We start from the raw sequence: 13199 nt of genomic DNA on the forward strand, positions 1-13199 counted from the left end.
GAATGGTTTTCCAATAAAGTCAAATCACAGTGAGTTCCATCCCAGACAAAATACTTGGGAAACAAAAGTGATTTATTCAACTTTTTACACAAAATTCTTTCTATATTCTGAATTGCCTAAATATTTTTAATGGAGACTTTATAAAGGAAATAGAGGCCCTATTACTTGAAAAATAAAGAGACGTCAATCTAAGCCCATATTAACCCATCCCGTACAATATAAGTACGTTCACTACATTGCGGTCAATAGGTCATCATATTGCAAAAAAAACATGATGATAATTTTAGGAAACAAATATGGGAAATGCCCATTATTTTACAATATTTAACCTTTAATTAGGTTTCCATTCAATTAAGTCGTCAGAAAAAGATAGGGAAAAAGCGTTTTCTCAAAGAACAGCGCAAAAAATGAGTTCTGTGGACCACCACTCGGACTAAAGAATCCACCCATTATTTTTCAAAAGGCAAAAAACAAAACAATGTTTCTAAACTATAGAATAAATTGACGTTTGTTTCCATTCTCCTCTGCAGAAGTTATTGACTCAGACCTGGGAACGCGAAAGGAACAACAACAGGCTAATGCCATTGTGTTGGTCCTGTGTGGTCGTCAGCTATCATCGTCATCGACGTGGCGTTCGTAGCCGCCACAGAAAATTGTCAGCCGTACACAAGTATAGGAGAAAATTTAGCACAAAACACAATTGTATTCCCAGACCGTATGCTATTCTTCAAACCAGCAGTCTGACGGAATGATATGACAACAAATGTTTTGGAAAAAAACATTAGTTAGTTTTTAACAGATTCGAAACGAATCCAAAGGGATACCGGATTAATATTAAATCCAATAAGGGATTAACTACGATCATTTTTATAACTATCTAAACGGATTCCAAAAATATATTAAATCAATTAAACGGTATTAATTCTGTATATTAAAAATGCATAAATACCAACGGGAAAATAGTTTTATGATTCTAATACAGGGCTGCATTATAGCAGCAATTCTAAAACACCACCTAGACCGATTCGTGTTTTCGGAATTAGATTCACTATTTTCCACCTTATTCAAAAAACGAACATGGAAATAAATCAAAATCATATAGGTATATAAGATTATTATACCTCAATTCAATGACCAGATGCCGTTTTTATTTAACTTTTCTACGTTCCGTGAAATTAATGGTGTTTTGGGGGATGGTACTCTATCACTTCGAACCGCGGAGGAATGGTTTCGACGATTCAGAGCCGGTGAAAACGACACCATGGATAAGCCAGCCGGCGGAAGACCTGTGACGACAAATACCGATCAAATCATAGAATACATCGAGTTAGACCGGCATGTGGCATCTCGTGACATCGCCCAGGAGATGGGAGTTAGTCACCAAACCATTTTAAACCATCTGCAGAAGGCTGGATACAAAGAAAAGCTTGATGTTTGGGTGCCGCATGATTTGACGCAAAAAAACCTTCTGGACTGAATCAACGCCTGCGATATGCTGCTGAAACGGAACGAACTCGACCCATTCTTGAAGCGGATGGTGACTAGCGACGAAAAATGGATCACATACGACAATATCAAGCGAAAACGGTCGTGGTCGAAGGCCGGTGAATCGTCCCAAACAGTGGCCAAGCCGGCTTTGACGGCCAGGAAGGTTTTGCTGTGTGTTTGGTGGGATTGGAAGGGAATCATCCACTATGAGCTGCTCCCATATGGCCAGACGCTTAATTCTACCATCTACTGCGAACAACTGGACCGCTTGAAGCAGGCGATCGACCAGAAGCGTCCAGAATTGGCCAACAGGAAGGGTGTAGTGTTCCACCAGGACAACGCCAGACCACACACTTCGATGATGACTCGTCAGAAGCTACGGGATCTCGGATGGGAGGTTTTATCGCATCCACCATATAGCCCGGACATAGCGCCAAGTGATTACCACCTGTTCCTGTCCATGGCGAATGCCCTTGGTGGTGTAAAGTTGAACTCAAAAGAGGCTTGTGAAAAGTGGCTGTCCGAGTTCTTCGCAAATAAGGAGGGGGGCTTCTACGAGGGAAGTATTATGAAGTTGCCGTCTAGATGGAAACAGATTATCGAACAAAACGGCGCATATTTGAACTAAATCCGATCACTGTAACACTTTTTATAAAGCATTGAATAAAGAACAAAAAAGCGGAAGGGAGATATTTGACAACCCATTATAAATAAAAGTTCCCTTACACATTCCATCCAAGAAATACACTGAAATACAAATATTGATTGAAAATCCAATTAGTATTATTTTGCATATATTTAAGTTCCGCGCCTTCTGAGTTCCTTCTTAAGTTTCGTTCCTTCTCGTATGAACGAAGATTGCAACGCCACGAAAAGTTGGAAGTAAGGAGAAAAACCATTTAAATTGTACGATATACCATTAAATCTATCACTCCGACTTTTTTATACCTAAGTACACAAAGAGCAACAAAATATCTTTCAATCAGGATATAAACATCTACGTCTCTATAGTGACGTAGGCTTATAGGTTATTAGTTCTGAATTGGTAAAACTTCCTGGTTTTTCTGCTGAATAAGTTGTATAAATTTAGGATATTCCATAAGTTATTAGGGTAGTAAATCTTATGCAGCTGATTTATAAAAAAGAACTATGAAAAGAAAGAAACAGCAGGCGATGCAAATTTTTTCAGTAATTCAGCAAAAACAAAATAGAACAAATAAAGTAGTAAAAAAAAAAAAATTTTTTTAATTTCAAATATGTGGGCAGATTTTGTTGGTTCATGTTCTTTGTATATCTATGGGCGTTATGGTGGGCAAAACAAAAATAAAATAAGAAATTAAAACAAACATGTGCTGTGTATATGTTTTTGGAATCTGTATGCTTAATCTCAATTTTTTAGCTTTAGTAGTTCTTGAAATCTCCATACTACTCCACAACTACGGTATTCTCCTCTCCCCTTGCCCATTGCAGATGCATCTGATTAACAGCTTCTGGACGCTGATTCTGATTTCGGTCTAGCATATAAACTACTATCCACCAATAACATAAATAATTTCTATACTTTATAAGGTCGAATAAGCTTCCTTTTACATGTTACATATTTCTCAACGAATTTGCTTTACCTTTTTACTGTACGAGTTAATGTACAATTGATCAAATTTTTGCAACTTTAAATTCCTTTTTAATCTTTTTCATGAATTTTTCCCAAAAGTCTTCTTATTTATTGCAGGTAGTCGTTGCGGACCATCATATAATTCACTGGGAAGGTCATCGTCATTTGAAAAATTCAAAGCCCATTAATGGCCTATGTATTTTTCACATTTATCGATAGATCTCGGGAATCTAAATTATAAATTATCTGGAATCTATTAAATCTCATAGTGTATTATGTAATATACCAATAAAAAGTCAGACGAGTGCGAAAGTTCTCTACGTCAATAGGGTCATGTTTGAAGAATAAAAAAGAAAGAGAATCAATGTGATTGTTTATAACGGCAAATTTTGTATCTACTTATCGAGTTATATCAATGTAACGTACGACTGTGAATGAGAACATATGTTATCAATGCATCTAAGGATTTTGCCCATGAACAACAAATTCTGGATGCAAACAAATATTTTGACACCAAAAAATATATTGGGTTTAAACAGTGATTTAGCAAATTTTTTGGGATTACAGATGTAAGCAAACCTTGATGAAAGCGGAGAGACAGCTAGCAAACATTTTGTACAAAAACTGAACTCTTATGAATTACTGGGAGATATATACGATTTTTATCATTTCAAAAGAGAAAAAAAAAATCGCTTTATCATTTTCGATTCAAAAGAAAAAGTAGCTGAGCTACTGTCATCAAATATTTGTGCAAGCTGCAGGATATAACCTCCAACATACAAATTATTTTTCCTATTTCTATTGGACTGCCAAACATTTTATTGCCACGCTCTACAGTTTTGAACTAGCAAGAGATATAGTCAAGTTCCTCGACTATCAGATACCCGTTACTGAGGTAGTTGAAATGGACAATACAAATACCAAAGGTCAAAAATAAAACGAAACTTTGTTTAAAAGTGTGGACGTGACAGTATTCGATGGTTTATAGTTCTTGCGGTTCGTCTAATTCTCTAGAATCTCCATGAGTGATCTTAACCTTTAAGCTGAGATTCCCAAATATAGATTTACAAATTTATGTATAACAGATTATACTTAAATTTTACAAACTACGTCGGTCCTCGCCGTCTCGAATGAGGCGGAGGATTTTATGGTGGAGAAGCCACAGTGTTTGTCGTCAGTTAGGTCCAACCAGAGCTCTTTTTTTTTCAGAAACACCATGGCAACACCCTTATTATGACCTGCTGTCACAAGACACCACACTCTCTAACTACCACACCACTAGATTGTCGTCTACCCCTGAAGCAACTTCCTCGTCGTTCAGCGACTCGTCTTAGTGATCATGATCCGCAAGGACTCGCTTCAAATGCTCACTCACTTGCGGTAATTATTCTCGCACTTCTGAGTCTGTTTACTGAGTCGTCCACGTACTAAGTCGTTCTAACTGACTGGACCCGAGCTAGGCTTGCATCGTGCCATTATTTCCCTTTCCGCAAGGTCCAAGGTCCAGCAACGTCACGTTAATTCACGGAGCATTTTCCTTGCACTCGTTTAAAATACGCACTTTACCCTTCGCCCTCTGCCCCCTTGGCGGGCTCGAGTCCAATGGTCTAGAGCTGATCTGTTAATTCACGGGTCCAAGGTACATTACTGGCTGCCGTTGATATCTCGCGCCTTCTTCGCTGTGGTTAAGTGCCGCTATCCTGCACCTAGACATCCTGAGACCACCTGTATACATTTTACTTTCCACAGCTTTCAAAGCGAAGTCTACCACTTGATGTAGCTGTTAAGGTGTACCGTGGCTTTTTTGTATACCAAATCGCCACTTAGTGATAGCTCCGGTCACTCTTTCGAGTCTGAGGATATCATCCTTTCCATATTTTTTCCCATTGCTCACAGTAGACTTATTGAACTATATGCATCTACCTCACTGGTCTGCTTAAGGGGATTGGCAATAATCGTTATGATCGCAGATTTTCACGAGCTTGGGAAAATAATCTGCCTTGAGCGTTGTTATTCAATAGATCTTCGCCTGGTAATTTGTCGTTTTTGTCCTTTTCAATGTCACAGGTCTTAACCCAGGATTACAGGATTGCGTAAAGGTACATTTGAATAGGTGTTTCCACCTAGAACTAGATTACTTTAAAACTAGAACTCTAGGTTCTATCGGAGCTAGGTCTAATGGCTTAAATCTGTACTCTAAGTTGTCCGTAAAAATATCACCTTTTTGTTGTACTTTAATAGGCGCCTTATAAATCATTATCATCAAATCATTTTAGCTGTTTCATTAGTTTCCACAAGAAGTAGTTCGTCAATACATCTAGACTCTTGTTTTTTATCATCTAATCAATTTAATCTTGCTTCTCATCAGGACTTAGACGATTTTAAATCCATTTTTATGTTTTTCATGCGTATATCTCATATCTTTTAATATTAACGAGTTATTTTTTTCAATTGTATGGGAAGTAATGCATTTTGTGGGAGGATGGTGTTATAAAAGTTTCTCGTAGAGTGAAAGAGTGTACTAGATTCATTAAAAAGTATGTAACAGGCAGAAGGAAATGCGGTTTGCGTTTCAAATGCGTTTTGAAAAATGTGAGATTTTTGAATTTTTGTATATATTGCTCGTAACTTATACATGTATGTATTCCCTAAGAATCAATACTAGCGCTCGTAATATGATAAGAACAAGTCACTTGCGGGTCGCAAGCCACTTGTGGGATAATTCCACTTATCTAACTTGCACAGGCAAGCAGATGAAGCGCTGCGTTGGGCTTACTCGATAGCACAAGTTTTAAAATTCTCATGTAAGCTACGTAAGCAAAAACTTAGAAAAATAATATCAGTTATATAACTTAACAAATGTAAATGTGTTTTCATTGACCATATCTACATTTTGGTAATAATGCAATTCATAGGTAAACCAGCACTTTAAAGTTCTGTAAAGTGGTAGTCACACAGCTACAGGTTGCAAGAACTTATGTTTCCTCCTACCAAAGGTAAGGAACAAAAAAACCTTTTTTGTTTAAAAAGTCAAAAGTTCAGTAAAACAATAAATATTTTTGTGAAATCGAAGAAATATTATTTACATTTAGTGTTTTCGAGGCTGTAACATCGAAAAAGTGAAAACATAATAAATATTTTGACTATTGAGCCAGAGCAACAAAATCAAAAGGAAAGTTTTAAAAAATATAGAAGTATATTTTTTATTATCAAATATATTAAAATTCAAAAAACGAGTGCAGCTAACAAAAAAACAACTTCAGCAAGATAGTCGAGTTCCCCGATTATCAGATACGCGTTACTCATCTAGTTTATACTTCGCACTTACAGTTGCGGTCAAAATTATAGTAGTGCCGGTGAAGAAACACGTTATTTCTCATTATTTTCTCCTCTTTTTTTTAACACAAGTAACTGTAATTCTCTATTCTATAAGAATGTAAAGTTTTGTTCGGGTTTCTTCTTGTTTCATACTCTTTTTCGCCTTTAATTGCAAGGATTCACTAGTTTGACCCAGTCAAAATAATAGTAGTGCCCAGATAAATTGACAAGAATAAATAAATTGAATCGCTTTTTAGTCATGTTATGGTCATCATGGCTCTCGGCAGTTTGTTAGACGACCAACCTTATGTGCTTTCTTTCCGAAATATACCTTAAGAACGGTTAAGCGCGGTGGTTCATCGATTATGATTTGGGCGAGTCTTTCGTAATATGGAGATGGACCAGTTAATAGACCGTTATTTATGTTTAAATTTTAAACGACGTGATGCTCTCATATGCCTCTGAGTACATGCCACTTGTTTGGACGTTCCAACAGGACAATGAACGAAAGCATACAAGTAAACTCGCCAAAAACTAGTTCGCAGCCAATCAAGTCGATATCATCAAGAGCCCCCCACAGTCAGTCACCCGATCTCAATCCAATTGAGAATTTTTTGTGTGAATTAAAGAGAGCGATCTCAGAAATAAATCCGAGCAATAGCTTTGAACTCTGGGAAGCTGTACAAAGGTCTTGGAACTCTATTCCTGTGAAGAGATGCCAGAATTTGGTTGATTCCATGCATTAGCGCTGTAATGCAAAGGGAATTCAACTAAATACTAAAAACAAAACAGTAAATATACATAGGTCTTTAATATAGATTTAATCATTTAAACTTTAAATGTTTTATTTGGCTGTGATGCTGTTTGAAAAAACACTATTATTATTTTGACCGATCAAATTTAGGTCCAATTTCACATTTTAATTTCTTTCTGAAAAGTCTTATGAATTATCCAAATTAAATTTTCATTATTATCACCTACTATTAGTTAAGTTTCATTAAAAGTTAAAAAAAAATTTGTCAAAACTTTTTGAAAGGTGTATTTTTGGATTGTTTGAAAACATCTGTGGGCACTACTATTATTATGAATGCAGCTGGATGTGCGAACGAGAAATTTCTTAATTTTCGAGAATATCGGTAAAAATTGCGAACAAAAATAAAAATTTTGGGCATGACAGTTTGTGGGCGTGTCAAAAAGATTTTTGGCAAATCGATAAAAAATTTACAAGACTAATAAAAAAATTTAAAAATATCACAATAATTTTTAAAAGTGTGATCGTGACAGTTTTGGGCAATTTTGGCAATGGGCGTTGGGAGTGGACATGGCAACATCATTTAACAAACATGCGCTGCGTCTCTGGAATTTGCATGCCTAATCTCAATTATATCTTTTATAGTTCCTGAGATCTCTACGTTCATAAGGACGGACGGACTTGGCCAGATAGACTCGGCTATTGATTCTGTTCAAGAATATACATATATACTTTAGATGGCCGGAAACGGCCATTAGATGATTAGATGACAATTTCTATCGATATGCAAAAAAATTAATTAACATTCTCGTTCGCACTTCCACTCGCTGAGCAACGGGCATCTAATAGTCAACTATAGCGTTCTCCCTTGTTTAAATGTATAATTACTGCATTGGCTTGCCAACGCTAGCTTCAAATTCGGTGATTGCCAACGATTGTGGCCGGCTCTGCGGCCACTTCGGCAGATGTCGTATCTTAGTATGTAGAAAGATTAATCAGCCCTTTTTTCAACAAAATGTTAAGGCCGAGAGCGTTGTTTTCGCCGTCAAAGCTTTTTTAAATACTTAAAAATAAAATTTAATTTTTTGGATAAAAAAGTGAATTATGTATAAGTAAGGATTTGTTTAATGCCCTTGATTAAAACGTATGAAAAGCACTGGTAATTAACAACTAATAAAATATCTGTACAATACAAATAGGCAATTTACCAGAAGTATACTCGTTTTTAAGCAGCATTTCACAATCTCCAAAACACATAAAATTGTAAGTTAGATAAACATACTGCTTGTACAAAAAGCAACTGACGATTGTATTTATATTTCTATGTTTAAGCCGACGAATATTTAAAACTTCATTGCTCAAAAGTGTAAGCTTTTCCATTGGCTGATCCACAGAAACTTTTATAATAGCCAAACATTTATTGTTTAAATCTTTTGCTTTATAAGCCGTTCTGATTTTCCCACTTTTAAGTATTTCTAACAGTTTGTAATTATATATATTGTTACTACACATAATAAATAAATTTCTAATTATTTGACCCTGACCAACAAATACAATTGATTCTCATCATCAGAGCACGTAATTAATATCCGATTCCCACAGCGCCTCAGACACCGCTTGTACCAGTAATACCATAATCCCAGCAGGTATTAAAATTATTATTAAAATAGTTAAAGTGATTAAAAAATGTGTTACACCGACCATAAAATAAGAAAAAAGTAAAAGTACTACAAAATAAATTTTCGTCGGATATATGAAATATATCACATGTTGTTTCAAATGTTCATAATATTTTCGTTTATGTTTGATGTGGCAATTTTTGACCTAAAACATGTCTAATGGAAGCTCTCTTCATCCTTAAGCCATCTGATATTTTATTACTCTATTTACGAAGTGAAGTGACTAAAGAATTCTTTATATGCGTACAAAATAATGAAGTCGCTAAAATTTGTATTTTAACAACTGACGTCCCAGAAAATTCGGAATTTGGTGCTGCTTTCTCTTCTTTTTCGGGGCCGCGGGATTTCATGTTTGTCCTCTTAACGAACTATTTATTTCCGCTATTGCTTATCTAGTTATTGCTAAGAACGTTTAGCTTTCGTTTCTTTTCGGTTTCGCGGAACTTCTTGTTTGTACTGTTAACGAACTACTATTCATTGCCGATATTATTTATCTTTGTTATTGCCAAGAACATTAAGCTTTCGTTTCTATGAGTGTAATTTTTCAAAAGCTATTATTTATCAAACTTTGTTTGTTTAATAGAAAAATGCAGGAATTTTTTCGCCAAAAACTCAGTGGGCCTGTCTTAAAGAAAACGTCTGTTTTCTTTTGTCAAAGTTTTTGATTCTTAAATGTGTCTAATTATGATCGGAGGTGATTGACAATTTCTTTGGGCAAAAGAAAACGAGACTGACCGCTTAAAGAGTTTGTATAAGTTTGTGATGTTTGTTGAATTCTAAAAGCTTATTGCGTATGTATGAACATTTTTGTGTTTTTGTAGTCTCGAGGTTCCATCATGTCACTTGGCTTTGTAGAGTTCTCAACGATTTGGTATACCTTATTCAGAATAAATGTATAAAAAATAAACTTATTTAATGTAATAACTAGAAAGAGATATTGTCAAGTTCCTCTAGAATATATAATTTTGTAATTTCGGAAACTCTTCGTTTAACCTCTCACAAACTTTTCAAAGAATCTAGTATTTTATTCTGGATATGACAAATTTCAAATTTAAATTTCATGTTTATATTTCAAAAAGATCTTCATAACGTAAAAATTAAATGTCTAAAAAAAAAAAAAAACAAAAATATTGAATACGCCGTTTGAGTTGAATTTTTCAGGCAATTGGTCTGTGTGAGCGACACTTAATCCCACTTAAGTGAGAGTTATATTCCTTCATAGGTGACGAGAAGCCGGATCAGTAGTAGGAGTAGTTTTTGAATAGTAGTTGAATTTAAGATTTAAGAACACGTGTAGATGGTTCGATGTCAAGAATCAGACTGAGTTCCTTATTTCAGCTTGGCCCACAATAAGACCTCCGCTATGCAAAAGTATATAAATAAAAGTACGTAGAACTTAAACATAATAACAAGTATGAGTGGATTCATAAATTCTGCATCGGATCGTGTGAAGTAGGAGTCGGGGCATCCTGTCAAAAAGCATCTTAGACAGATATCGGTTTGGTGGCAACGGCCGGTCACTGAACGGCGTCTCTTCTTTGACGTCCTCGTATGATTCGTAGGATGTTATGGTGACGGCCCGCCATGTTTGTTTTCCAACCTAAGCTTTTTTCGAAAACACCGTAGGAACAACTAAAAGCGTACGTCTGTTATGACCTCCTGTCACAAAACACCAACCAAGGACTCCACAATCCTTACTTTCACATTACTACACCTTCCCCTGTAGCAATTTCCTCTATTTCGCCCTCTGCCCCCTTGGCCGGCTCGAGTCTAAGGGTCTAGTGCGGTTCTTTTTTTTTTTTGCGTCGGAATCGTTCAGTGCTTTCTGAACATAACCGGACGAGGAAAGTAGGAAAACATGTACATGGTACAAAGGACCTTATTCGACTATTCATACAATTTACCATTTATACAGTTATACAAGTAGTTATATAACACGGGTAGGTAGATCGGTCGGGTGGATTCTCTTCTGCCGTCAGAGACTGCTTGCCAATATGTTTGGGTGCGCGGGTATATATCTATAGAATTTACAAGATATAGAAAAAATGAAAAAATATCATAACAATTTTCAAAAAAGTTAGCAACATAATTTAACAAACATGCGCTGCGTCTATGTCTTTGCAATTTGCATGCCCAAGCTTTCTAGCTTTTATAGTTCCTGATAGCTCGACATTCATACGGACAGACGGACATGCCCAGGTCGACTCGGCTATTGATCCTGATAAAGAATATACATATATACTTAATATCGTCGGAAACGTTTCCTTCTGTCTGTTACATACTTTTCAAAGAATCTAGTATACCCTTTTACTCTACGAGTAACGGGTATATAAATAGCTTGTCGTGAATATAAAAGTATAGGAGATAACGCATGTACAAAAACCTAAAAATAGTTTCCGATAGAAACTAGTGTTCTAGTTCGTACATAATTAGTAATTTTGTTTTACATGCAGGAGCGATTCTTGTTTCTATTATTTTTTCCACCTCTGTATGTATATATAGTGTGTGTGTGTGTGTGTGTGGATAAACCGTTAGCACATAAGCCACTCATAAGGATTCTTTATAGTGCTCTTCTTTTTGAGTTGATTTCGATCTTGTTATTTGCGGTACATAGCGATATTTGAAGTGGTCACGTGTTTGAGCTGGAAAAAATAATAGAAACAAGCTACGTTTCTGCGATTTGTTTGAGTTTTTCCCTGTTAATTTTGTAAGTAAATCAATATATTAAATACTTTCAGGTATGTTTAGCTCATAATAAGTGATTTTGTAAAAAAAAATGGTTAATTTCGGCTTTTATATTCAGAATGGGGCGCGGAATGCACTGTTCAGCTGTAGAAAGAGATATTATAAAAAAAACTAAAAAACGAAGGAAAAACAATAAGGGAAATTGCTGAACTAATGCACTGCTCTGCAAAAAAAAGTGTTTCCGCGATTCATTATAAAGATACGAAGGAGAAACGGGGCAGGAAGCGAGCCACATCCCAAAAGTTCGACGACCTTTTGATTCGAACATCCAAAAAAAATCCTTTTATGTCGTCGACGGACCTGAAAAATACTTTCCAGACATCAGTGTCAAGTCGAACAATAAGAAATCGACTAATTGAAAAGGATTTGAAGGCACACTCGGCTAGGAAAGTTCCACTGCTTAGTGAAAAAAATATCCCTAAAAGACTGTCGTTTGCAAAGCGACACCTATACCGTAAAAACTGGAATAATGTCTGATGAAACTAAAATTAATTTGTTCGGATTTGATGGCAAAATACGTCCAGACGTCCAAAAAATACCACATTTGATCCAAAGCACACAAAAAAAAGAACAGTAAAACATGGTGGAGCTAGCATCATGATATGGGGATGCTTTTCCACGTCTGGAGTTGGTCCGATATTCCGGATAAAAGATAGGATGTGTGCTCCCGACTACTTTAACATATTGGAGAATGTTATGAAACCATAAGCTGAGGAGGAAATGCCCTTAAAATGGGAGTTCATGCAGGATAATGATCCGAAACATTCGTCAACCCTTGCTTAGAAATGGTTTCAGGACCAAAAAATTAATGTTATGGAGTGGCCTGCTCAATCCCCGGACTTAAACCCCATAGAACATTTATGGGGAATATTAAAAAGAGGAATTTGAGGTTTTAAATCAAAAAATAAGGAAGAGCTCTGGAAAAATGTTAAGTCAGAGTGGTATGTCATTAATCCCGAAATTTGCGCCAATTTAGTGAATTCAACGCCCCGTCGATGCTCAGCAGTTATAAAAAATAAAGGAAATACCACTAAATATTAATATTACAACTATTTTTATAAGATAATTCATAAAAATTACGTTTTTCTTAGTTTTAAGAGTTTTGTATTATTAGTATTTTTTTCCAAGCGCCAAAAATGAAGTTAAATATTTTTAGTTTATATAAAGATGAAAAAAATATTTTTGTTCCTTAATGTAAAATATACTTATATATGAATTTAAAAAAATAAAGATTAAAAAATATTACTTTCGTTCTGAGCACAAAATTTAAAATCAATGATTCAACCAACGTGTTTCTATTATTTTTTCCACCACTGTATAAGTTAACTAAGTTAACCGGACCGATCGTCCGCCCACCAGCACCGGTCAAATTGCTGACCAAGCATTTGGCATGAAGCTCGCACATAGCCGGCAGAAACTCTGCACATTGGCAGAAGCCGCTTTGAAGCTTTTTCTATGTTAGCTTTTAAGTCAGTTTGCATTCACATTTGAAGTAATAAAGAGCACCAGCTCATTAATTGAAACTCCGGCGATCCGCCGTAATAACTTATTATTTTAAGCTATCTGACTCTCTCTTCCTAATTCATCAGTTGGAATTACGCATTGC

The 13199-nt window shown here is 35.7% G+C and overlaps 1 protein-coding gene across 1 annotated transcript in view; it reads right to left on the reverse strand.

Annotated features, from left to right (window-relative positions):
- Nucleotides 1-8771, reverse strand: part of LOC113564596 (putative serine/threonine-protein kinase STE20-like) — a 42330-nt gene extending 33559 nt beyond the window's left edge. Inside the window, exon 1 of the mRNA XM_026982806.1 lies at nt 8378-8771. Within this exon, the coding sequence (XP_026838607.1) occupies nt 8378-8681 (304 nt within the window). The 5' untranslated portion in view covers nt 8682-8771. The remainder of the gene's footprint in view (nt 1-8377) is intronic.
- Nucleotides 8772-13199: the final 4428 nt, after the last annotated feature.

The sequence above is a fragment of the Drosophila erecta genome, unplaced genomic scaffold, assembly GCF_003286155.1.
Source record: "Drosophila erecta strain 14021-0224.00,06,07 unplaced genomic scaffold, DereRS2 tig00000219-arrow-pilon, whole genome shotgun sequence".
In the NCBI taxonomy this organism is placed as follows: Eukaryota; Metazoa; Arthropoda; class Insecta; order Diptera; family Drosophilidae; genus Drosophila; species Drosophila erecta.